General features: G+C 40.5%; 1 protein-coding gene across 1 annotated transcript in view; it reads right to left on the reverse strand.

Moving 5' to 3' along the window:
- Positions 1-26,985, reverse strand: part of LOC117443524 (multidrug resistance-associated protein 1-like) — a 54,554-nt gene that overhangs the window by 18,710 nt on the left and 8,859 nt on the right. The window contains exons 2-7 of the mRNA XM_034079451.2: positions 17,697-17,873; positions 13,174-13,302; positions 12,420-12,557; positions 12,109-12,234; positions 11,716-11,777; positions 2,870-3,001 (exon numbers count right to left, since the gene is read on the reverse strand). Of these exons, the coding sequence (XP_033935342.1) occupies positions 2,870-3,001; positions 11,716-11,777; positions 12,109-12,234; positions 12,420-12,557; positions 13,174-13,302; positions 17,697-17,873 (764 nt within the window). The remainder of the gene's footprint in view (positions 1-2,869; positions 3,002-11,715; positions 11,778-12,108; positions 12,235-12,419; positions 12,558-13,173; positions 13,303-17,696; positions 17,874-26,985) is intronic.

The following is a 26,985-nucleotide window of genomic DNA, read 5'->3' on the forward strand; positions in this document are numbered from 1 at the left end:
TTACATTTTGAAAAAACCTGTTTTGAACATATTGATGTAAAGATCTCCGCTATTCTGAGACCCTCACAGTATTCCAGTCCCTTTTCAAAACTCATCTCTTCTCCTCTTGTCTACTCATAGCCCACCCCCCATCAATCCATGCCGGTTGATCAAGTTTGATAGTCCTATACCCCCCACCCTAACCTTCCCTTATATTGTAAAGCGATTTTGAGTCCTTGAAAAGCCCTATACAAATATAATGTATTATTATACTAACAGGTATCAGAACTTGCTGTGTAAAACAATCTTCCTGAGAGGTGTGTCTCAGGAAGTGATGTAGTCTGTGTGGTCTGCAGTGAATGTATTCCTGACAGCAACAGGTGATAAGAATCAAAGGTTCCCATAGAAAATGCATGCGGGTCATTTTTGACCCACTTATGGAAGCTTGGGGTAGTAATACAAAAGCTACAATTTCTTAAAATGTATAAAATGTAAATTTAAATGGCATGATATCCAAAACATGTTTTGGTTAACTTGTATTATTTTAACCATCTTAGTAAGATATTTGGTTTCCAGAGTCATACACATCAGTGGGTTGATGTCTTGAAAATATCTATTTTTTTCAATGACATAAGATAACTTCTCATATGGAAGAATCTGAATAAATGGGTTTTTTTTTTTTTATTCTGACAGACTTCCCAAACAAACCCCAAGTATAGCAACAACCCATCTATTTATTGTATTTTTAATACTCGGAGACAGGCAGAAGTTGTTGGTATATCTCCTGAATTATGCTGCTTCATAGCAAGCTTTAAGGTTTGGCAGATCGAGACCACCCATTTATTTTGGGAGTTTAAACTCTTTAGTATTGGTATAAGGGTAGTTGCCCGCATTGTGAAACGGAGATGTGAAAATGTTGAGTACCCCAAAGGTTTATGATGGACATGTATAGTAGGGTCCCCAGCACATAGCGCTTTGAGCACCAGGAAAAGCGCTTTAAAAATTAAATGTATTATTATAGAAACTGCCTGATGCTAACTTGCATATATTGGCCAATTAGCATAATTAGCAGGAGTTGCGTTAATTAGCAACACATTACTATTATAACCTAAGCAGACAATAGTTTAAAAAATGGCTTGGCCGATTTGGACCGTTTCTGGAGGTTATTGAGGACGCTGAGTCCATTCCTGACCAGAGAGTCCATATGTGTACTCCCGATGGGCTGAATTTGATTAACTAAAGCTTTGGTGAACACAGTTTTCTTCTTTATCCCTAGCCCTCCATTTCCTTTCATTTTAAAGATGGAGAATTTCACCACAATACATCTCGGGGGTCAATCGGTTCGTTGGTTTCTTCTGAAGTGACATTTGGGCTCTTTCTTTCCCCAGATTGAGCTCAGAGGATAAATAAACTTAAAAGTGGTAAAAAGAGGTACAAGCTATTTAATAAACTGATCATTAATCTTGAGCATGTCACCATTCGTGGCGTCTTCGGGCTACTGCATGAACTCTGATTTTTAAGTCTCTATAGATTTTCCCTTGTAAATACTGATCACTTTGCAGAAGGAATGAAAGCAGTTACTCTGTGACAGCATTGCGTTCCTTTGTAGTGCTTATCCTAGGTTCATCTCCTTCGTCTGCTGCCAAGTTTTTTGACAGTATTATTTCCGCGTCGTCACTTTCTGTTCCAGTTGCTCAAATACAATTTTTTGTGTGTGGCATTTCTGACTAAATATCAGTGTTTAAAATCAGCTTTCAGTTTAGCAAACATCGTCTGTATCATAGTAATACCTCACTCTTCTTCACGCTGCTGATGTTGTTTCCCTTAATCTTACGGCTTCCTTTTAGTTGCCAGTTTAGTGAACCTGGAAATGTTGAGTACACCAAAGTTTCATGTTGGAAATGCAAGTGTCCCCAGCGCATAGAAACTTGCCTATGCTGGGAGGGTGGCACAATTAGCATACATTGCATTAATGGCATTATAGCAGACAGTAGCAACAAAAACATTAATGGGAGATTGATAGTTTTTGAGTGTTTTTGGGGATATTGAGGACACTGTCCAATCCAAATGATCCAGAGTCCCCTAAATCGTCATAATCAAAATCAGTTAAAACTGCCATTTTTTTTATCCTGTCAGAAATGGACTCAGCATCCCCAATAACCCCCAAAATTGCAATTTTTAAAACTATTGTCCCCATAGGCTATATTGGTAAATGCTAATTAACGCAATCTATGCCAATTGTGCAAATTGCCCATCATATACAGGTTAGCATCCGGCTGTTTCTACAGTCACAACAGGACTCTATGAGCTGGCAACTAGACTGTTTATTTGCACATATTTAGAAGATAACTTATTTAGAAAGATGCAGCTATTTTCCTATTTGTTTGAGAGTGTGTCTAATCCTCCATATCGTACCACTTCACCTGGTCCAATTGTCAAAAGGAACCCATTTAATTCACAAAACATTGATGATAACTGTTACCCATAAATCCTTGTTCGATGAGCTAGCTAGCCTATGTAAATCACTGTGTGGCACCAACCCCAACGGTTAATAACGTAGCCATTATTATTTTAATGGAGGAGTATTGTAAGAATTATAAAAAGGTTTGTTTATGCATGGTACTTTTGGCATTTGTATATGAAAGTTAAATGTGTACATACAGTATGTTGTAGGGGCTCCCTGCTCCGTCTCTCTTACAGCTAAGGGACATTTGGCCTGAAACGTGTTCTCATCTGCACCTGCAGTATGGACCAGAGGAGAGTCCATTCTCTCTGTACCTATGTACAACACATCTGGCGGATATCTAGCAGGTGTAGTTTTACCAGGGAAAACATTTGGAGCATTTCTGTGTATTTCCTTGCTGTGGGCCATCTATAATTTACTACTGACCTTTTAACCTTTTGGCACTCTGTGTTCCAACGGAGCACCAGCTGTGGAACAACTCTGTGGGAGCGGTCCTCCAAATTCAAAGACCACAGGTCCTTCTCTTCCAGGGGGCGCCTGTAGGCCGTCACCATCAACCTGGAAGATACAATGGGAGGGAGGGGCATTGTATCATTGTATTTCAGCGCAGTGATACAATGCAAAGGACTCCGTAGTGCAATATGAGAAACAAATAACACAGCAAGGTAGGGTTGGGTACCGAGAACCGGTTCCGGTTCGGAACCGGTTCCAACATTTCGATTCCAACGGCATCATTTAGAAATGTGAATTTCGGTTCCGCTTTTCGATGCCTGAGGAAATGTTCTCTGTAGGCTCTCCGTAGCCTACTGTGTGACTGCAGCGAGGCGGGAAATGTAGCGTTGTATCTACACTTCCTACAGCGTAACCTGAGACTAGGGCCGGCCCGTTGCACTGGCGTTATAGATGTTCTCCTAGGGCGCCAGATCTGTGGAGGCGCTGCGCTGACAGCTCTGGGAGGGGAAACAAATGTTTTGACCGTTGGTGCTCATCCTAATGTTCGGCCTTGATGTAACGATATTCATAATTAAGTAAATGTAACACCCTTTTCATCCCGGTTACACGTTTAATTCGCCCTGTACGATGGGCGCTGTAAGTGATGAAAATGGGGGATGTTGGCTTATCTGGCGCCCGCAGCCAACGTGCGAGTGAGCGAGGGAGGGTGCACTGGAACTGGCGCTGTTGTTATTAGCATCTGGTGCTAGCTGCTCTAACGGAAGAAGAAGATGTTTCTACAATGATGTGGAGGAGAGTCCTCTCCAGTCAGACTGAGGCTGATAACTACAGCTCAGTGAGGTAAGGACTCTTGAGTGTTTAGATAGTTCACTTTAGTCTAAGTTATCTCAGTGGGTCTCAAACGTTTTGATCACAATTTATGTAAACATATATTTCCAAGGCACTCCTTTATAATTATTGGGATAAAACAGGTTTGAAATCATTCCAATGTATACTATAGGACAGTAAACCAGACATATCGTTTTAAACTGGAGATAAAAAAATATGCATAAATAAAATAGTAAAATAAGATATGAATGAACAACAAAAATAAAATAAGTTACATGTATTTGTTATTGGCTATGGTAGGTTACTGGTTATGTTCACATACTTATTTAATTATTAAAATGTAAACCGATCTTTTTCATATGGGTGTCTAGAGTTGTACCCCCTAGATCTAGTCTCTAGTCATTCTGCTTAAAGTGCACCAGATTGAAGCATTTGACTTCAAAATGTTCTAACATTTCTTCCCGGTATGCCTGAGAAGGCAGGTATGCTTGTTTTTCTCAACAAGAACTGTTTTTAAAAGTTGGACTGTTGCACTGTTGTAGCTTCAGTGGTTCTCAGGTTACAGTTACATAGCAGTGAATATAAACAGACTGATTAATGTGAATATGACTGTAAACTAATCTGTGTAAAAGTTTCTCGAATAAATGTAATTTTTTGGTGGAAGAAGCATGTATCATTTTTTTACCCTGCCCCTCAAAGAATCGGAATTGAGAACCGTTAAGAACCGGAATCGGAATCAGACTCGAGGAAATTCAAACGATACCCAACCCTACAGTTAGGTCATGCCTGGCAGAGTGATACCAAGAACTCAGAAGCTTACATGACCTGGGGCCTCATTTATAAAAGTGGCGTTCGCTCAAAATATGGCGTACGCCAATTTCAAAGGAATGTTTCCGATTTATAAAAAGCAAACTTGAAGGGAGAATGTGGAGTCCTCCATGGACACTTTGACCCATGCGTTCGCACAAAAACAGGAGAGATGAGAAACTGCCACACCATTGGCAGAAGGATGAAAGCATAGACACATACAGAAATACAACCAATAGTGGAAATATTATAGTTCTGGTCTTAATATGCTCTGCTCAATACGGGCCTAATAAGGCAGTAGTACCACAAGAATAGTAATTCTCCCATAATAACACTTAATTAACAAATATGATCTATTCTTATGTAACAACTTCAAGACATGAAACTATACGTGTTAATTCAGGGCTGCCAACATTTGAGTTCAGCTCGGAGTGAGATTTTTTTTTGGTGAACCGAAAAAAGAAACGTTCATGTGTCCAGTGTTACAAATGTATTGAACATGTAACACTAGGGTTTCCCATTAATGTACCGGGCGCTACAGTGGAATACGCACATACACAGTGTACTCTTATTAACAACTAGTTGATGATTAATTTGTGTACCTTAATATCAAGTGTTACCAAATGTACGAATATAGACACAAGTGCATGCATTTATTTTACACATGTGTTCATATTGTTAAGCATTTAAGAATGTTTTTGAACGGTCCTTTACAAATAAAGTTAATGATTATAATGCTGTTCAACAATACTTGATGTGTTGCTTGTTAAAACACAAGAGGTATGGAAGGAAAGAACACCATGCATGTGGTCAATTGTACAGCTGATGTCACACATCTGTTTGATTTTCTTTAACTGGTGGATAGATAGAGTTGCTGCGGGGGGTTGAGACACACAGGGTGCAGTGCAGACAGCTGATTGACAGCTGGAACACAAACTAAAAAGGGAAGAGCAATGACGTTATCTGAGCGTTATCCTGTGAGTCTGGCACTCCTGTCACCATGACTCCACTCATGAGCTCCACGTCAAACCTGCCAAACGCTGAGGAGAGATTTTGGACCATCCTTCCTCACAGAACTGCTTCGGCTCAGCCATGTTCTCAGGATGTCCGGTGTGAACGGATCTCTTGAGGTCATTCCACAGTACCACACCTTTGGATAAGGTCTAGGCTTGGACTGAACCACTCTAAAGGGCAGATGTTCTATGTACTCAGAGATTCTGTATTACATTTACTTCAATATTCTGCATCACTAAACCCCGGCTGAGCTTCAGCTGGCGGACAGACACTCATTATTACATTATCCTGTAGTAGGGGTGGGCAATATGACGATATATATCGTCGAGACGATATTAGGTCTCCACGATATGCCTTTTCAGAGATATCATATCTATCGTGATAGTGCACCGCGGTAGGATTTTCATGGCGGCAATGACGGCCGGTCTGGCCGTGAAGCCCCGAAAATAATTGTACGTCCTACGGCCACCATGGCCTGCGTGCCCCTGATACTGTTAAAGTCTCGAAGTTGCTTTAAAAGCGTCAGAACAGTGGTTTCTGAACTGCGTTATGCTGCGTTCACAACGGACGCAATGCGAATATTCTCACCCTAACCGCTGGAGTTTCACCGCGGCTGTCAGCTGCGTTTACTTCTGTCATTCAAACAAGACACGCTGGAGAGGGGGCGGGGCTTATATCCATGTAAATACTGTGGTGGAAACCGAAACCAACTACGACAAAATTAACCTATTTTATCGTGATTTAATTGTAATACACGTTTCAAAATGATGCCGAAGTAACTACATAGTACATACTATAACGGTTAGTAAAACCCAAGCTGTCTAGTCAGGATTCAGACAGTATTGCACTTCATTTATTGTCTTGGTTGATTATGTTGGCTTATATTTTATTTTATCAATAAGGTATTTATATTGTTTTTCCCTTTTGAAACAGATGTTCAGTTATGCTAAAGTGACTGACTTTTCCTCATTGGTGTTTTATGTTTTACTTAGTTAGGTTTTACTCTCCTTTTCATGTTCATTGATGTTACATCACTGCTAGTGCTACCTAAAACAGAAAGTGCATTTTTATACTGAGAAACTGTGCCTTGAATATTTTATTTTATTTAGCAAGAGAGTGCAATTTACTTGGTGAAGAAACCAGTGTTGACGTGTGTTGTAGGGTGTAGGCCTACCTACTTGAACACTGAGGAAGCCATATCAAAATTCCTGTTGAATTGTTCATTCAGGGATTCATTGCAGAATTAAAACCAGCTTGAAATGGTATTTTGGTCTGTGACTCCTTTTTATTTTAGTTGTTGTTACCTTGTAGGTGCTTGTACTGTTAAGTAACTTGAAAAATAACCATAATAACCGACATAAAAAAATATCGTGATAAATATCGTCCATCGTGATACTGCTTGAAAAATATCGTGATATTATATTTTTCAATATCGCCCACCCCTACCCTGTATGATATTTTAATAAACTTGGGAATTCATTTTTCTTTTGATGTTTGCAAACTGTCCTGGCCCCCATTTTTTTCTGCCACTCGTAGTGCTGAGTGTTCTTCCCCTTTAATTCAACATTAGTTTAATCAGACTACAAAACATTCTCCCAGTGATGTTAAAGTGCTCTTTGGCAAGCTTCAGGTGCACAGTGGTGTTATTCTGAGAGCAGCTGCTTCCTCTGTAGTGTCCTGCCATGGTTCCTAGGCTGTACACGGTTTTGCGTGTTATAATCTGATTAACTGAAATACTAACCAGATCCAATGATAACGACATGCCTTTAGCAGTTACTCTCGGGTTCTAGTTCATCTAATTTAGTGGGAATGCTGACACAGCACCAACTATCTGTTATGCTACGCACAAAATTCTTTATTATTCTGCCGGGTTATTTTGCGCCTATTCTGCTCCCACATTGAACATCGCAGAAACTCCGTTCAAACATCAAAACGTTCAGCTCGGTCGGGAATCGATGGCTATTACTTTTCTCTTTCATAACTCCAGAGATACATCCCATAATTCATCACATTTTTAACATTGAAGTCAATGGAGAAACTCTTCAGACTTGAAAAATCTTCATGCAACTTCAACTACTAACTGTTCATTTATACTTTCACTCAGAAACCTCATTCCAACTTTAAAATGTTACACATCTTTCTGAGATTATTCGTCTAACACAACTTTTACATCTGATTCTTACTTTTAGAGATATTAAACATTGTTCAGACCTTGGTAAAGAGGCCTTCTTCATATTTTAACATTAGTGTGTATTGAGCAGCTCGTTAAGGTGTGTGACGTCAAAGCTAGAGTGGAGGACAGCTTGAAATTTGCCTTCATATTTATTTATTTTTTTAAACCTGCCATAATTCCCAAACCCGACACTCCTGAGACATCATTTGTCACGACAAATGTAGGAAAACATCTCGTAGCTTGAAAAATGAAAAATAATTAAACAAAATGCCTCTTGAGGGCATGAAGTAGGGCTGAACGATATATCGTATCTTGGCGATAACCGCGATATGCGCATTCGCGATATTCACATCGCAGGGACGATGACGATTTTTATTAAAAAAAAAAAATATTTTTAGGATGTGCGATATTAAGTAGGTAAATTAACTCAAACACGTCATGTTACAATTATTTTGCCGCTTGCTACAAAAGGAAAACTTGCGCGGCTCTCATGTCAGGGGTACTTGAGTGAGTGACATGCAGGCTCTGCATGCACAGCAAACCACCAATCACCGCTAGTTTGCAGACCATCAAAACACCGGTAAAAAAATGTGCGAGGAACAGAAGGACAATACCAGCGAGAATGAAGATTTACTTCCAAAAAGAAAAGCAACATCTGCCACCTGGAACTATTTTGGATACAAAAAGGTTCTTCTCTTCTTCATTCACAGCTGAACCCCCTTATTTGAGGGTAAGCAACATGCATTATCATGACATGTTCGATCATGACTTAAGGTATGATGAGTAAACCAGTTAAGATCCAGATATCCGTGACTAAAATCCTTCATCCGGTAAAATATAGTTAAAAAAAACGCAATGTATATCGCAGGGGAAAAAATATATATCACAATGTCAGTTTTTTTCAATATCGTGCAGCCCTAGCATGAAGTGACAAAAACTTTCAACATGTCTCCATTAAAGCCAACAGTAAATTCAAGCTGATCTTTACTCACAGCAGCAGTCGCACACCTTTAGTTAATCTGCCAAAAATGCCACATTATTAACCCGAAAGTATACAAAAAGTACACTTCAGATGCTCAAGTTCCTTGACATGCTTCACGCGTTGAAATTTCACTGATATCTTTTTTTTTTTGTCCAACAAAACTTTCACATGTACGAGGTTTATCTCTCATTCAGAACAATGCAAAGGCTCTCCTCTCACTGATTACTGCACATCACCATGGAAACCTTTGATCTCTGGACACGTTGTTAGCTCAAATATAAACACCCGTGTCATGGAACACGATGATGTCATAACTCTAACTGACATGGTCAGAGCAGCAGACTTCATATAATGGTTAACGGTCCAGCCTTCAACATGTCTATGTGCCATTAGTGAGTTTTCCTCAAAAGCTGTTGCCATGGCAATGCATCCCTCGCCATAAAACACGATTTTGCTATAACTCCTATGAAAATGGTCAAAAAGTGCTCAAACTTCACGTGTGCCAACAGTCCAGCCGTGAAGACATCTATTTGACAGTTTTAAGATTTCTTCAAATGCTGTTGCCTTGGCAACACAATGCTCACTATGAAACACGGTTCTCTCACAACTTCAGTTCAAATGCTCGAAATTGCCCAAAACTTCACAGGCTTGGTAACGATGTAGCCATCAACACATCCAAGCGTATTATGGGGTGTCATCAAATGCCGTTGCCATGGCGCCATCAAGTTAGTTCAAAAGTTTGCAGTTCAAATATTCTGCTGCTTTTCCAAGCCTTTTTACTTTCTTTTCTCATCACACATTCAAGCCCCCAGTGTTCATGTATCATTTCAATCTAAATTCTTCACTTTTTTCTTACACATTACATTTCAGCATAGCAGTTTAGCGTCAGCTTTTCAGCATAAAGCATTCCCACTAGCAATTTCTTCAGGAATTGCATTCTCTAGTTGATTATTCTTGTTCATCTTTGCTGGGCGCCCACGTATTCCCTATAAAAGGGCGCCCAGCCACAGATTGGCTCCTTTTATAGAAAATTAGTCTAATAGGGATTGATAAATAACTTGGTAACCCTTTCCAGCTTGATGCAAATCAACAAAAGTGATTATAATAAGTCAAAATAGCTTGTACAACGCTTCTAATCTCGTTTCACTGATTAAAACGAGGTTTGCCAACTCATAATTTCTCTTTTAAGTCTAGGGGTTCACATTTTTCCAACTGAATGTCTTCAATATTGACAACAAAAATAGACAGTGTTCTATTCGTAAAAACTAGGGATGTAACGATACCAAAAACTCACGGTACGATAATATCGCGATAACAAGTCCACGGTACGGTATTTATCGCGATATTGAATAATAAAGGGGGGGGGGGGAATGTAAAAAAATTGTTTTCAATAAAAAAAATGTTTACTCGAAAAAAATTTCTTTATTAAATAATAAATCTGATTTGTACAGCATTTTAATAGGATAGTAACAGACTGGAACAAGAAAACCAGTGTTTTTGTACCTATAGTACTACCAAACAAAGTAGGCATTTTCTTTGTGCCACTGCATCTCACAAATAAACAAGGACATTTAATAATCAGACCCTGCAATAAAATAAATCAAGTGTCACTTTAGTTTTTCAAGTAACTCAACTGAAACTCACTAGTCACTCACTCAGCATCATCAGACAGGTTTTTAGGAATATGAGAACATTTCCAGGTATTTATAAGCTGGGATGTTTGGGAATTTACAATATTTACAATATGCTCTGGAAAAAACTCTCTTGGTACTGATGTTGCTGGGACAGCAGTGGTCGCGTTAACCGAATATTTTATTTAACAATGACGGAAAAATCTGAAAGCAGTCTGTCATTTTGACAGATTAGAACAAACTCGGAACAGCGCCAACGTTTCCCCGCAGCGAGGCTCTGGTGTTATGCATGCCCTCCAAAAGGAAATGATATAGTTTCCAAACCGTAATTTGCCATACAGCTCAATACATGTCTGGGAGGTTTTGCTTTACGCTGTGCGCGCTCCCGCGAGGTGCATGCACACACGGCATAACACCGCCCCCCCCCGCCCCGTTGACAGTTCACGAGAGACCCGACGGGTAATAAGGGATTATGACTGACATTCTATGATCCTGTCTGTCAAAATCACAGACAGCGAAAAAGTCTAACGCCACCTCAGTGGGACGGAGAGATATGCTTTGGCCATGGGTGACAGCAGTGGGTCAAACTGTGCATTGTCTCTCCACCACTTCAAAAACAATACCGTTTTTGCCAAGAAGGTGAGGCTTATTGACAGAAATATAAATATACTGTTGGTACTTGTCAATGTCTCTAGATGTGTAAATGTAGCCCTGTAAATACGATGTCCTTTTGTGTTCTGTTGTTTTATATTCATGTTGTAACCTACTTGCTGCCATGTTGGACAGGTCTCTCTTGAAAAATAGATCGATGATCTCAATGGGACCACCTGGTTAAATAAAGGTTTAAAACAAAAAAAGTGTTTAAAAAATAAAATAAAAAATCGCGGTAGATTTTGTCAGTCTCACGACGGTATTGGGACGTTTATTTACCGCGATATTCGGTATATCGTTACATCCCTAGTAAAAAACTGATTGTGTTTGTTCATTATTGTATATTAGGTGAAGATCAGACCATGCAGGTTATTCCATAGGGTTCACCTGCCTCTTCTTGCCACTGTGCGTGTGTGTTTTATGCATGTCTTTTTTTTAAAGAATAGTTTTTGGCCATTAGTGCCTTTGATTTAGACTCCGATTTGAAAGGGAGACACGGAGGAAGAACTTGTGCAAATGGTTCCCAAGCCGCATGCTCTACAAGGCGAGCTGTCCGGTGTATATTTTGTGCATTTCTCTTACGGTTATCCTTCTAGATTCTTTAATAAGAAGAGACAACTGAAGAATGGACACAGCAAGTAAAGAGTCTAAAAGTTGTCATTAGACTGCAAAAATGTATATAGAAACAAATATTAGCCTGAAATCCAAAGGAATATATAAATCGGCTGCTCACCTGTTGATCCACCAAAAGGTAATTCTGGAGAGAAAAGAAGCTCCAGGCTCAGGGCAGGGGTTCTGAAGACAAAAACATTAAGTTAGACCCCAAATATTTGTATTCTGCTGAGATACTGATCCCAGAATGAGGAGTAAGCATCTAATGGAGCACAGTGATTATTCAATAGTTGTGCATCTATTTAAGATCCGCTGACTAAGGAAAGAAGCAAACGCAGTCCCCCACCTTAATTAGGAGACAAGTAGCAAAGACACTTTGTTAGCGGAAAAGAACAGAGGCATGATGGTTATTGAATTTGGCCCATTGATTTGTCGCATTCACCAACCAATCCAGAGATAAAAAGTGAGGCAGGAAGCAGAAACAGAGCATGTGGACAGTGTGAAGGAAACTCACCGGGTCTTTGGTGGCCTGGGAGAACAGGGGGGGTTTGTCCGTCAGGCAGGACAGGAACAGAGAGGCCAGCAGCAGGAAGTAGTAGATATAGAAGGTGGTGTACCTCCACACAGACACTGTCCACAGCTGGAAAGAAAGTTTGAATCCATGGAACTTGCTGTTGTAAGGTATTGCTTAGTTTTCTTAACCATCTGAGGGAACTGTGTTCATGGTCCTGGGAATAACTACTAACTTGTGCCCAGCCAAACATGTTGCATATCAATAGCTTTTTAAAGACTCCATTAATCAAAATGTAGGTATTCAAGACTGACCTGCTCCAGGGCCTGGAGGATCTTGGACCTGAAGGTGACCGTGGCACACAGCAGGGCCAGCAGCCAGTAGATCAGCAGAACACCACACGACTGAACCCCTTTAATCCGTTCATACTGGACCAACAGTGTGGCAAGCAACTACAGCAAAAACACATTTAAAAAAAGGCATTTATACACCATACGTGAACAAACACACAAATATAACCTGAAAAAGTAATGACATTGCAATAAAAATAAACTCTTCTTGTTCTGGTTACAGCTTTACCACTATCTTTACAAGCTAAACACAAGTTGTTTTGTTTGTTAAAGGCCTGCGACCTTCTTTCGATTACATATCAGGCCTAGTAATGCTTTTGGGGAAATGCAGCACATGGCTAGAAAAAGGCTTAGCATAAAACATAAATGTATGAATGGAGTGCAAGGCGTTATTGGTTATTGGGATCATAGAATCCCCAGTTTGAGTAGCATTCTTCTTTTGAGCTACACACATGAACCTTGCACTGAATTTGATGATGTATACTATGTGCAAATAAACTACGCTCAGAGAAAATATTCAGTTCCAAGTTCTCTTTTATCATAATCTTCACAACAATGCAAATAAAACTAAATCACATTAAAACTTAACTAGAACCAGACATTTTCAGAAAACAAAACTACAGCCACAAAACACGAAGGCTTAAAGATTCCAATCTCTTAAAAAGACAACAAACCCTTTCTTAACCTTTCTATATAAATGACAAAGATAAAGTGTCACCATGGTGATGCCCAGTATCAATGGGCTGACCAGGTGCGCGGGGGCGGGGATGCTGCTGCCATGACCTCTTTCCCAGAAAGAATAGAACACGTCCGACCAGCAGATCGCCCACAGTAGAACGCCCACAGCCTGCGGGCAGAAGAACACATCAGTTTCTGACTAGTTGAACATTTATTTTAACTAACATAATACAACTTCTGTTTTATTAAAAAAAAAATGCACATGGTTGTCATTGTATGTGATAAAATCTTCCAGGACAATCTTGAAACAATAAGTGCATGATAACAGGAGGCATAATGTTAAAACACACTTCAACAACAACATACACCACAATGGATATTTGACATGACTCTGAATACAGATACAGGCAGACCATGGGTCACAGGAGGGAGGGGATGTTGATCAGGATTGGTTTAGGATGGGCGTCATCACACGTCTCAACCAATGAGAGCATTTGGGGCGGGCTTAAGACTGCTGCAACGCTCACATTAACGGAAACAGAAAGCAGTGGCCGGGACAGAAACATGGAGGAAAGTACAGAACTCTGACAGAGGCTGCATCTCGCTTCTCTGAAATGCAATCCTTGCGTCCCTCGCTTGCATCTTTTCCTTGCGTCTCTCCATGCTTCCCTGGTGGGAGGGACTAACTTCGGTTATTTTTCATTTCCTTGCTCCTCGGTCTCGGTCTCACCGGAAGTTGATTTGTCTGCGCCATTTTGAGTAGCGTCCCAGTGGCCTTATTTTTGCCGGAGGATCGAGGAGCAATAACGGAGGAGCGATAATGGAGGAACCACCAGACCATCCTCCAGTGAAATCCTCAGACACTCGCCCCGCCTCCTTACTGTGTATCGCTCACCGATTGGACGATGCAGAGCATGCACTGATCTGATGCTTCTTGACATGAGAGCAGTTTCCCAGCGGAGTGAAGAAAACACATGAACCTCATGAGACTCACTCCTCAGTTTATACCGTGTTTTGTTTCAATTCATGTTTCATTTAGTTACAAATATGTGATATGTCTGAACAACAACGTGGTCAAAAATCATTTTATTCATTTATTGGAAACATTTTCATGATCGCTTTTTTCGTTTTACATTTTCATTTATTGTCATTTCCAGTCAGTCATTAAGTGCTATTACAATGTTAATTTGCTACATATCCATACAAACACACAAAGTGTGCAGTCCAATGAATGTTAATCTAACTGGGTTTTGATAGATAACATATCTCTTTTTCTTCTCTCAATTATTTCTATTGTGCACTCTAATCAATATTAATCTAACTAGTGTTCGTTTATACATTTTAAGAATGGTGTTTATCTTTTTTGAGAATGAGTTCTTATTTTATTCATTGGGGTCTACAACAGATGATACACATGTTTGTGTCAGTAAATGTGTGGCGGGGGTGTTTGTGAAAATAACGGGGACAGAGCTGCTGTCAGACGATCAGCTGTGCGGCGTCATCACAAACGGACGTCGCTTCACGTGACGCTCCGGAGGAAAGGACGTCCCATTGCTCTTAAAACTCATTTCCCTGCTAAGTAAGCAGGCTTGTTTTAAATCAGTTTTTAAAAAGGTAAATCTAATGTGTAGTGTTTATTTGTTCCGTCTTTTGCATGTTCCCCGTCCCACACCAGAACATGGATGTGTGTGCTTTTGTACAAAATTATATATGGAATGTTGTATTGTTGAAACAAACTAAAAGTTCATTGCCAAAACGTCCTTGAAGCCATTTTGCACAACACAAATATGGCCTTTGATACTTTGAATGGTATTAAACTCCTGTCATGCAGAACCAGCTCTCAGTCTGTGTTCTGTGTGAGAGTAGGCTAATGACTTTCATCTGTGTCCTGCTTTGATCCATACTTTTCATATATGTTCACATTATTATTAGTTCCATATTTGTCATGTGGCTTGTGTAATTTTAGTGAACAAATAACATCTATCGAATGTCTGTCCATCCTAGGGGAGGGACTCCTCCACAGGTGCTGCCCTTAAGGACATTTTCTCCCATTCTTTTTCACTTTCTTGTGAGAAAACCTTTCTTGTCCTGATCAAGCATCCAAGGACCGCTCAACCAAATGAAATGCCCACTGAGGGACAATTAGAATGTGCGAGTTTGTACAATATAACTGACAGTGACTATTATCCACCCACCAAAGAACATTCTGCATTAAATGATGCACATCATGCAAACACAATCTTGTTCTTTTCAAAATTAGAAATACTGCACAACATGTTGCACATCTCTGCGCCACACTACCTCTCCTTAAATCTGCACAGCTCTCACTGTGAATGTAGTATATTGTATTCGTCACTATATTTTACTCCGTTTCACACATAATTATATTTTGTGTAAATATTGTCTATATTTTTTATTCGTTACAATAGTCTTAGTAGTAACTTAGTAGTACTCTTCTTTGCATGCAACATTTATACCAAAGTAAATTCCTCCTATGTGTAAACCTACTTGGTAATAAAACCAATTCTGAAAGTAAAATCTGATTGGTTTACACCAGGGGTGGCCAACCCGCGGCTCTCGAGCCGCATGCGGCTCTTTGCCTAGTTTCATGCGGCTCTTCAGTTCATATCGAATTGTATATGTGTGAGTTTGGGGGAGAGACACTGACTCCTGACTAGTGTTGCATGGTGTACCGATACTTGAAAGGCATACCGCGATACTCTGCCGTTAAAAACGTTACTATTCCTCCGTTTCATTAGTATCGGTACTTTAAGAATGACGGGGGAAAGTACTCCGGTGAGAAAGTGCCGTTTTAATAAGAGCCGTGTGTGTTCAGCGCTCTGCTTCCACTCCCTGCACTGCAGCCGTGCCTGCAGTCCCTCCCCTTTCAAGCACGCTCTAAGTCCCTCCCCTCTCTCGTGCATGCGCTAGCTGCCAGAGCATGTGAGAAAACGAGAAGCATTGCTGCAAGTGGGAGTGCAACTGCCGCTGCGCCTCGGCTTGTTGACAAAAAAGACGCCAGAAGCGAAATTTGGAAGTATTTGAGCGATATCTCTGACAGTGAGGGCAAGCCTACGGACACCACGAGGCCTGTCTGTCAGACATGTATTAATTGTATTTAATACGAATTCTTGGCATTTATTTTATTTATTGTTCTCATTGTTTAAAAGTTTGTGTTATGGTTATGGTTCTGGTGTGAAATAAAGCACAATAATTACATTTAAGACTGTTTCCCTCTTTTTAAGAAAATAATCGGAATCGCAATTCTTGACTTGGTATCTAAACCAAAATGTTGGTATCGTGACAACACTACTCCTGACAGTTAAACCTGATATTTAGTAAGTCTGTTAAGTATTTAATGCTGATAATTCTGACGTAATTTGGCCGGTCAAAGTTGCTTGGGCTCGGATAAAATCGTCCCGTGTTACTTTCGTCCCGTGTTACTTTCGTCCCGTGTTACTTTCGTCCCGTGTTACTTTCGTCCCGTGTTACTTTCGTCCCGGCTCTCCCTACGTGTGTGTGGTGTCAGTATGAGAGGATGACAGAGCGTCTAATTTTGATGTGGCCCAAGAGCCCATCACAATAATACCTGCGATGCAGTGAACCAATCACCTTTGAGGGGGGGGGGGGGGGGGGGAAACCTATCGTTGATTAAACACTATCCAGTGTTTCCCCTACCATTGTCTTGGAGGGGCACTGCGCCCCGCCAACGGAGCCCCGCGCCCCCCCTGAAATTCAAGGTGTTTAAAAAAATATATAATTTTTTTTTTTTTAAATATATATATATATATATATATATATATATATATATATATATATATCACCAAATTGCAAATAATCTATGACTACTGTCACATTGAACATGTGCTCTTTTATTAAATAAACTAAACGCTTTCATTTTAAGTTCTGAGTTTAGTGTTTTTGACCCTAAGAAACACTGATGCATTAATCAATAACAATAATACACAGCTCCTCTCTCTGCTCCAGAGGATTTAAAATATATATCCCAATGCCACAAAAATGCATCAGTGACGTGGTTGAAATCTTGTCTCCAGAAAACAAAAACCTGAAACAAGCGGTATCAGTGACTGTGTGTTTGATGTGGCTCTTTGCAGTAACAGAGAAAAAAATGTGGCTCTTAACCTCTGACTGGTTGGCTACCCCTGGTTTACACTAACACCTTGTGTATGAAAGAAGTATTACTACTCGTGTTTTCCCTCCTCCAATAACAAACAAGACAATATTAAAGGAGCAATTAAAATGGAGAGCAGGAAAAGTAGCATAATAATATACAGATCCGGAAAAGATTAAGAGACCACTACAAACGTTTCTTAAATCTCAATATGTATGGCAGCCATTTCAATCCAGAGTCTGTTGAATTCCAACACAGAGAAATGTTGTCAGTAGTTTATAGAATACAATTAAAAAAGATTGATTTTACTCAAACAGATACCTATAAATAGTCAAACCAGAGAAACGGATAATACTGCAGTGGTGTCTTCATTTTTTCCAGAGCTCCATGACACTGATATTCAAAAAGAAATCAAGGGTACGGCCACTCACAGTTTTAGCTTTGTTGAGGTGAGTCATACATATGTAGCCCTGGTCATGGCTGCGGAGGTAGACGAGGTAGATGGGGGCACACATCCAGAGGTAGAGGCATGGCAGCCACACAAGGACAGTGTTCTGGAAGCACTGGGTGAGGTCCGGGTTAGAAGTGTACCATGTACGGTTCCAATCCTGGTAGAGGGAAAAGACAGAAGAGGAAATATAAATAAAAAAGATAATCATATTTGTTTCGTCATTCCAATTTCCACATTGACATGGCTATCTGGATACAAATGAAAGTGGTGTGTGAGATTGGTATGAAAATTCTCCGCAAATGCTCCCGTTTGGTTTTCTTGTTACGGAATACAGACCAACAGTGCCAGGTAGTGACTTCCTCTCACGCAGGTGCAGTACATAGGTGTTTGTATTTTGTTCAGGGGCACCTTTTTTGCCAAGAGCAGGCCGTGGGAGATGCTAGAGTTACATGTGTCCCTCATGTAGAGCTCACCTTCAGGTTGTGAATTACCAAGAGATCGCCCCAGGTGTTTTCGTGTGGCCCTGTGTCGGCGATGCATTTCCTGCATTCTGGCACTTTGAGAGGAAAGGCTGCGTCAGATGTAAAGCTTTCTTTTTGGATAGGACATTCAGCCCCATGTGCTTGCAGGAGAGAGAAGCACAGATGCCGGAACAAAAATGCTAAAGAGGAAGCTACTGGGCTCACTGTACAGGTTAAGTCAATGGGTTGTGTTCGATGGTACCCTTAAAAGATGACAGTCTTGCTGTTGATGACCTCACACTGGCATTACTTAATTGGAGTTGCTAAACATCATACATCATAGCAGAAGCCTGCATATGAGGCATCTAAAAGGTCCTTACACACCAAACTGACACCAAAGAACACGTCCCAACGGAACGTCGCCTCACGTCTCCTGCGCCATGGCCATGTTTCGCACTGGAACACACCGCAAAGACTTCAGCCGACGGCCAAGGCATGTACGAACTGCGCATGCGTGAGTGGCAATAACTCTCCTTACCAGCAGGCGGCGGTAGTGTGTATTCATCATTCAAAAGAGGCAACAACCGGAAGACAGACTGTGTGATAATCAAGAGAAGAAGAACAGACTGCGTGATATAAACAAACAACAAATAGCGTGTGCGTTCCATTTTCACTCTACAGCGAGAAGCTCATGGGGCTTTCCCGAACCTGTGTCGAGAGCTGGAGCAGGGTTAGACAGTAACGGTTGCCATTGGCAACCATTCAGAAAAAATTTCATCCACTTCTTGGCCTTTGGTTGCCATCAGTGGCAACCAGTTTTTAACATAGAGAAAGAACGACAGCAAACATATGTGCACCCCAAAATAGATAAATGTTAAATATTTGTTGTATTAAGAGTAGGGCTGTCAAACGATTAAAATTTGTAATCAGATTATTCACAATTTAAAAATTCATTAATCATGATTAATCACCATTCGAATTATGTCCAAAATATGCCATTTCTTTATGTATATTGTTGTGGGAAAGGAAAGATAAATGAAAGAAGGCGGATATATCCATTTAACATACAGTATCTATATTTATTATAACATTAGTTAGTTCGTGACCACAGAGTGTGAACGTTGTGATCAACTGTTTTAGTGCAGCAGTGCTCCAGTTCCGTTGTACAGACCGACGTTAACAGCAGCCCTGTCTGTGCACGGAGACCGACTCTGTCGTCCGGTGATCTAACCGCCTTCTGTAAAAGCTTCACAAGTACGCAAATGCGCTTTGTGACACAAGTGACGGTACGCATTTCAGATTACGCACATAACCTGCGTACCAGTTATGTGCACCTACTACAGCAAAAGTATTCTCCATCGGGACTTCCTGCAACAACACCACGCCGTTATCTTGATTCTGATTGGCCAGAAGACATTATCAAAGATGTTCTATTGAGAAGACGATCACTACGTGACAAAAGTTTTCAAAACCATGGCTACTGAAATCAATCTGACTAACTGCTGTCTGTGCAATTTACTCCGCGCGAGTTGGCAGACTTTATTTTGCTTACTTTAACATCATTTTTCATGGTGGGGCTAAGCCATTTCTTGGTATGGGTGTAGCCTACCCCAGCCATACCCTGGCGCTGCCACTGGTGGAACGTATGGGGCGGGCCATTCTGCACATGCGTTAAATGCGTTAAATATTTTAATGCAATTAATTAAAAAAATTAATTGCCGCCGTTAACGCGATAATTTTGACAGCATTAATTAAGAGTGATATTTAATTATTGTTGTGACCAGTCGGAACCTGATACGTAAGGCGAGACGCGGCAGACAAAAACATCGTTTTTCAAGTAGGCCTACTGGTCAATTTTGAGATTTTGTGCTATTTTCATTCTATAAACATGTTTTCTTTCAGGCTTTTGGAAGGAAAACGTACAAAATACACATTTAAGTGTTTATTTTACTATAGTTTGTCTATTTGCGTCTGTAGATTTCTCCTAAATTCAGCAAAAGTTAGCATTCTAACGTAAGATAAAGTACCGCGACCGCTGTGTGCACCATGTCAACAGAGATATCGTTGGAAAGCTGTGTCTCTCCTGCACAATGACAAATATGGTCATTTCCTTTGTATCAGCAACCAATCGTGAAAGCACAAAGGGGTCTTAAACCAAGAAACGAAATCTCATTGGCTGGTGTCAATGTCTGACAACGTGATTCATTCAGATGCGTCACGTGGTGTGCTAAAACACTTCCTGGTTAGCTTTCCGCTAGAAATTGAAATCTCATAATGGCGAAAAAAACGTTCACAGAGAAGACGACAACAATTGTCACTTGCACGAAGCAAGGTTATACAAAAAACAAATGACCCCGAACATGAAATACCTTCACGGAGTGCGTCGATGCGCAAGCAATCATCCAAAGAACAGGAGGGGTTAGCTAGCGCCTCACTGCAATCTTTAAAGGAATGGTCCACTCATTAGATAATTAATCAAAACTTCAGTATTTAGTGAAACGTTATGTTTAAACCATACCCTGAAGAAATCAGCGATATTCCCCCGTAAATAATGATTTTATAGCTCTTTTTTATCAAGACCTGTATATTCCGTCTGGCCGCCGCCATGTTTGCCATTTTCAGTAGTCACGTGATGGTCGTGACGTCATCCATGCGTTCACTTTGTCAACACACGGAACATGGTGGAGTATTTCAGTTCGGACTCGTCAGCAGAGGAACAAGTTTTGACCAATGTGAAGAGATTGGATGGGGGAATTCAGCCATACATATCAGTATGACAATACGACACCCTCTGTCCTTAGTCCCTCACATCGTACAAGGAAAAACTTCCGAAGAAAACCCAGTTTAAAGGGAACATGGGAGAAACCTCTGGGAGAGCAGCAGAGGAGGGATCCCTCTCCCAGGACGGACAGACGTGCAATAGATGCCGTGTGTAAATTGAAAAGATAATACATTTGCAACATAGGTAGTCCAAATGTTTGGAAATGCATGTGTGTATAATGGGAAGATGATATAAGATACTATATGTATGCATGTAGTACCACCCTTGCTAGCGATTCCCTCTCTAGTTTAGCATACTCAGCTTCGTTGTCCCTGGCCATAGAATCACGATTTTATGGGGCCGGAAAAACTGGGGGGAAATACACACTAGCCGGTACTACGCTATATGGAAAGGCCACCAAAAACTGTCCTGGCCTGGACGTTAAAACGGGGCTAGCCGCTGCAATGGAAATGCGCTATAACATACCTTATTCTTACTCCGAGCACTACTTCTGCTCCTCCGTCGCTTCACACTTGCAGAGGGCGATTTCTCTACTGGCCGAACTGGTGTCCTGGTCGGTGATGACACCAGAAAGACCGATGGTACTGCATCTCCATTGAGTAATGGTTGTTCTTTAAATCCCATGTTATGTTTGATCATACTCTCAGAGTAGTCGTCCGGAAATGTGAAATGTTCGCTGCATACATGAGCCTGTAAATCTCTCAGTTCGGGCCGGCCACATTTCGCTAGCCACTGCCTCCGAATGTACTTCTTATGCTTACCTTTTGGCAACAGATGGAACCGAGCATTCCGTGGATTGTTCCTATCCGAATTATGGCAATATTTCGCGATACAGTGAGGCATATTTGAATAGAGAAACTACAGTAAATAACATGGAGATCAACGTGTCCTCGAAAACCAAACGCATGGATTACTTCACGTCCGGGAAATGGCGGCGCCCACAGTGTTGATGTTATTTCGGTATATAATCAGTTTAAAATCACTGATAATGTCATCGGATTAAAAAAAAAAAAAAAGAGAGACTGGCAGAGACTGGTCTGTTTTATCGGATGATAATTTTTAAAAAATGAGTGTCATGAGCATACCATTCCTTTAAAGGTCGTTATCTCAAAATTAGTTTTTTCTCCTACTCCGAGTTCGAAATGTCAACTTCAGTAGCACGTAGAGACACCAAACCTTCCAGTTATATTCCTATCAATATTATGAAGGCTTTTACGGAAGGGTTTGTTCATATATAATTCATAGCCTGAATTATACAACATTGTATACCTAAAAACATGGCGAAAATTGATATTTTAGGGCTGTTGACAGTATTTTCTGATTTATGGAGTGATAAAAACAGATATCCAACATCCCTTCTGTAAAAGCCTTAGATAATAATATGACTACAAAATGAAACAAGAATTTTGAACCTGGCTTTATCCAAAGTTCAGATTTCGATTCCTGAAATGTGTTAAAATTAGGGCTGTCAGTAGATTAAAATATTTAATCGCGAATTATCGCATGATTGTCCATAGTTAATCGCACATTTTTTATCTGTTCTAAATGTACCGTAGAGGAATATTTTTCAAGTTTTTAATACTCTTATCAACATATGATTGGACAAATATGCTTTATGCTAATGTTTATTATCATTTGAACAATGACAAATATTCTCATGAATATTAAACACAACAACCTCTGAACATTACAAATATTCGCCTCGATTCAACCTGGAACCTCTCATACAATACAAATGGGTGGGGTGTGGGTGTGTGTTAGGGCTGTCCCGAATACCATTTTTCGGGCTCCGGATATTCGGTAATAATCAGCAGCGAATATTCGGTGCGGAAAGATTTTTTTTTTTTTTTTTTAAATAACGTTTTTTTTTTTACAAAAACATTTCATAACACGCTCCGAGAAACCTGACAACATGCTGTTAAGCAGAAGTGCAGAAAGAGCATACTATTACGATTTATATTTATTTATTGTCTCAGTACTCGCATACATTAAAACTAAATGTATCCTCTGCATTTAACCGAGCCGCAGTGCAGCGCCTGGGGACCAAATCTGGTTCCAAATTACGTTTTACAACCTGAAGATACAAAACACATATTTATGTTATAACAACAATGCTTTTAATAACATAGCCGTAACAGTAGGCCTAACAGTGTAATACTTGTTACCGATACAGTAAACAGTATTTAAATAAATGAAGAACGAAAAATAAATGAACGAACTGTATGCCAATAATTGCCGTAGTCCCAGATGTTCCCACATTGCTCCTATTATTTTCACTATTCGGATGAAATTGAAAAACTAATATAAAAAAACAATTCGGTTGCTTGCTTGCAACTATTTTCCAAGCAAAGTAAGTGCACGATTTTATCATGTGTAACGTTACTGTTTAAACGGCGGATAAAGCAGCTTCATCATGGCAACTTGACAACAGCTAAGCTAAGCTAGTACTTACAGCATCCGGTGACTTTTCAGAGTTGTTGTGCCACCGTGGTAGGCCAGTTTCTTGTCGCATATATGGCACACTGCCTTCTTCTTATATAATATATATATTAGGGTCCGATATTCCACATTTGACCGATTATCGGCATCGGCCTTTTTTTTGTCAAATTGCCGATAAAACGTTGGCTCTGATGCGGCCGTTTCTCTGGCTGCAGTCACCACTCTCTGTACACTAGTGCTGGGGGGAAACGATTATTTCGAAAACGATTAATCGGGCGATTATTTGATCGATTAGTCGACTAATCTAACGATTATTTTTCTGTTGTTCAATTCATAAAAAACGTAATGTAAAAACAAAAATGTCACGATACTGTGTCTCAGGGGATCTTAATATTTAACAAACTATTAATGTGTTATACCAGATTAACGGAAATAATCTCAGCTAACTGACGATACAATCCATGTTTACCAAAACAAAACACAAGTCTCATAAGAAGCATCTAAATGACCCATGAGCGAAAAATGCTAACGGACATTGGCACAGAACTCAAGATAAAAGTACCCTTATTACTTATCGTAGCTGCACATACAAGATATCCAATTAAAACTGAGACTCCACAGATTATGTAGGTATATAGTATCATCACTGAGTGATCCGGACTCGCGACAGGGGAAGCAAATACAGTCATCACAACACGTACCTTTACAGAGCTTCTAGGGAGATCGTCTCACCACCGTAGCTGTCAATCTGATCAAAAGACGTGTTCAATGGCATTCAAATGAGAAGAAACGAGGCTGAATCGGTTAATCCATAGGTTTTTAACGTCTATGTATAAAAAAATGATTGAATTTATAATCCATAATTCCATTTTTATGTAAAAATCGGAGAGCTGCTAATGGTAGCCACCACAGCTAGCTGCCGCTTTAAATGTTCCAACATAGCCGTTGTGCTTGTGTGATATGCCAACTCCATTTGGCAAAGACTGCAAATGACAATATCTTTGCGTTTTGGACTAACTTTAAAATATTCCCATGCTTTTGAAGACCTAGGGCGAGATGTTTTCGTTTGAGGGCTTCGTGCGCAATCCTGTGAGGAGGAGGTGGTAGCCGTTTCAGTCTCCATTGTGTTTGAAGTGCGATTGCGAACGGCTTGTTGCTTTGTTTACACACCCACGTGTGTGTAGCGACGCGTCGACGCGGAAATATGTCGTCGACGATATTTTGAAGTCGACGTGTCGCTCCAGCACTACTGTACACGAGCAATGTCCCGCACACAGCGCTATCCGGCGCATTTCCACTGCAGCGGGTAGCCCCGTTTAAGCGCCCTTAAATCGTCCAGGCCAGTTTTTGGTGGCCTTTCCATATAGCGTAGCACCGGCTAGCGGGTACTTTTTCCCTCTTTTTCCGGCCCCATAAAATCGTAGTTCTATCAGGCTAAACTAGTGATGTCAACACTCTCGACTGCTGATTGGTCAGAGAGAATCGTCACAAGATCTCGAGCAAAATCATCCCTAGCGTCGCATATATATATATATATATATATATATATATATATATATATATATATATATATATATATATATATATATATATATATATGCGACGCTAGGGATGATTTTGCTAGAAGCAAGCTTGCAGCATTTTTATACACAGCATTTTTAAATGAATCGCCTCCACATCCTCCATTGTTGTGTAGGGCTGCACGATTAATCGAAAAAAGATCGTGATCTCGATTCAGACACCTATGCGATCTCATTTCTAAATTACAGCGATCCTATGACGTCAAGCTGATTTTTTTTTGTGGGATTTTTTTACATTTTTTAATTATTTTGCTTCTGAATAATACCAACTTGCAATGTCAATCATACTTAAACGATGTAAAGCAAATATACTCTATACATTTAACATTAAAGTACCATGATCGCATCCAAATGGTAGTGTTCTGTCTGTCTCTCCTCCTCTCATGCAGTGTTACGCTGCAGCCACGAGGGTTGCCAGTTTTTACGGAAGGAATAAGCAACCAGGTCTATGAAAACAAGCGCAAAAGAACATGAGCACTTTAAACTAGTGCTGTCAAAATTATCGCGTTAACGGCGGTAATTAATTTTTTGAATTAATTGCGTTAAAATATTTAATGCATTTAACGCATGTGCAGAATGGCCCGCCCCATACGTGCCACCAGTGGCAGCGCCAGGGTATGGCTGGGGTAGGCCACACCCATACCAAGAAATGGCTTAGCCCCACCATGAAAAATGATGTTAAAGTAAGCAAAATAAAGTCTGACAACTCGCGGAGTAAATTGCACAGACAGCAGTTAGTAAGACTGATTTCAGTAGCCACGGTTTTGAAAACTGTTGTCACGTAGTGATCGTCTTCTCAATAGAACATCTTTGATAACGGCGTGGGGTTGTTGCAGGAAGTCCCGACGCAGAATACTTTTGCTGTAGTACAGGGCAGAGCCATATAATAGTAATAATATGGCTCTGGTACAGGGGTGCACATAACTGGTACGCAGGTTATGTGCGTAATCTGAAATGCGTACCGTCACTTGTGTCACAAAGCGCATTTGCGTACCGACGTACTTGTGAAGCTTTTCCAGAAGGCGGTTCGATCACCGGACGACAGAGTCGGTCTCCGTGTGCACAGACAGGGCTGCTGTTAACGTCGGTCTGTACAACGGAATTGTGCTAAAACTACGCCAACCGGCTGCGGAGAGGGAGACTCCCCCCTTCACTGGAGAACTGCGCCAAAACAGCTGATCACAACGTTCACACTCTGTGGACACGAAGTACTCCACTAGCCCCCCCCCCTCAACACGTAATGAATTAAGACCCCATGGTTTGATGATTGATAGGTGTGTGTGTGGGTTGTCTTTCATTTTGACATGCAGAAAAATGTTATAATAAACATAGATACTGTATGTTAAATGGATATATCCGCCTTCTTTCATTTATCTTTCCATTCCCACAACAACATACATAAATAAATGGCATATTTTGGACATAGTTCGAATGGTGATTAATCATGATTAATACATTTTTAAGCTGTGATTAATCTGATTAACATTTGTAATCGTTTGACAGCCCTACTTTAAACCTATACATGTCGGGTCTACAAGCTCACAACCGCAACAACCATTATTACTTACTACCAAGCAACTTTACAGAAAGATAAGCCCATTAGCCGCGTTCACACCGCAGGACTTTCCCTGGTACTTTAGTTCTTTAGTTCTGTTAGTACCAATAATGTCCCGTTCACACCGCCGGGACTACTCAGTGCCGGGAACTCTTTTGGAACTCTTTTGGTACTTTTTAGTCCCTGCTAGAGAGGTGGTACGAACCTGGTGACAAAAGAGTGCCAATTTCTATTCTATTTCTATTGGCTGGGCGAATTGCAAACCACGCCCCGTTAGACTCTGAATTTGTTTTGTTAGGCAGCCATTTTTTTCCTCGCTACAAAACCACATCCACACCTGAGCGAGTGGTTTTTTTGTACTTTAAAGCAGTTATGACCACACGTACTACAACATCGGAGCGGTGGAAGTGTCGGCGCTTCTGGCAATTTACTCCAAGGACGGGATGCAGCAG

Source organism: Pseudochaenichthys georgianus, unplaced genomic scaffold (genome assembly GCF_902827115.2).
Source record: "Pseudochaenichthys georgianus unplaced genomic scaffold, fPseGeo1.2 scaffold_620_arrow_ctg1, whole genome shotgun sequence".
In the NCBI taxonomy this organism is placed as follows: Eukaryota; Metazoa; Chordata; class Actinopteri; order Perciformes; family Channichthyidae; genus Pseudochaenichthys; species Pseudochaenichthys georgianus.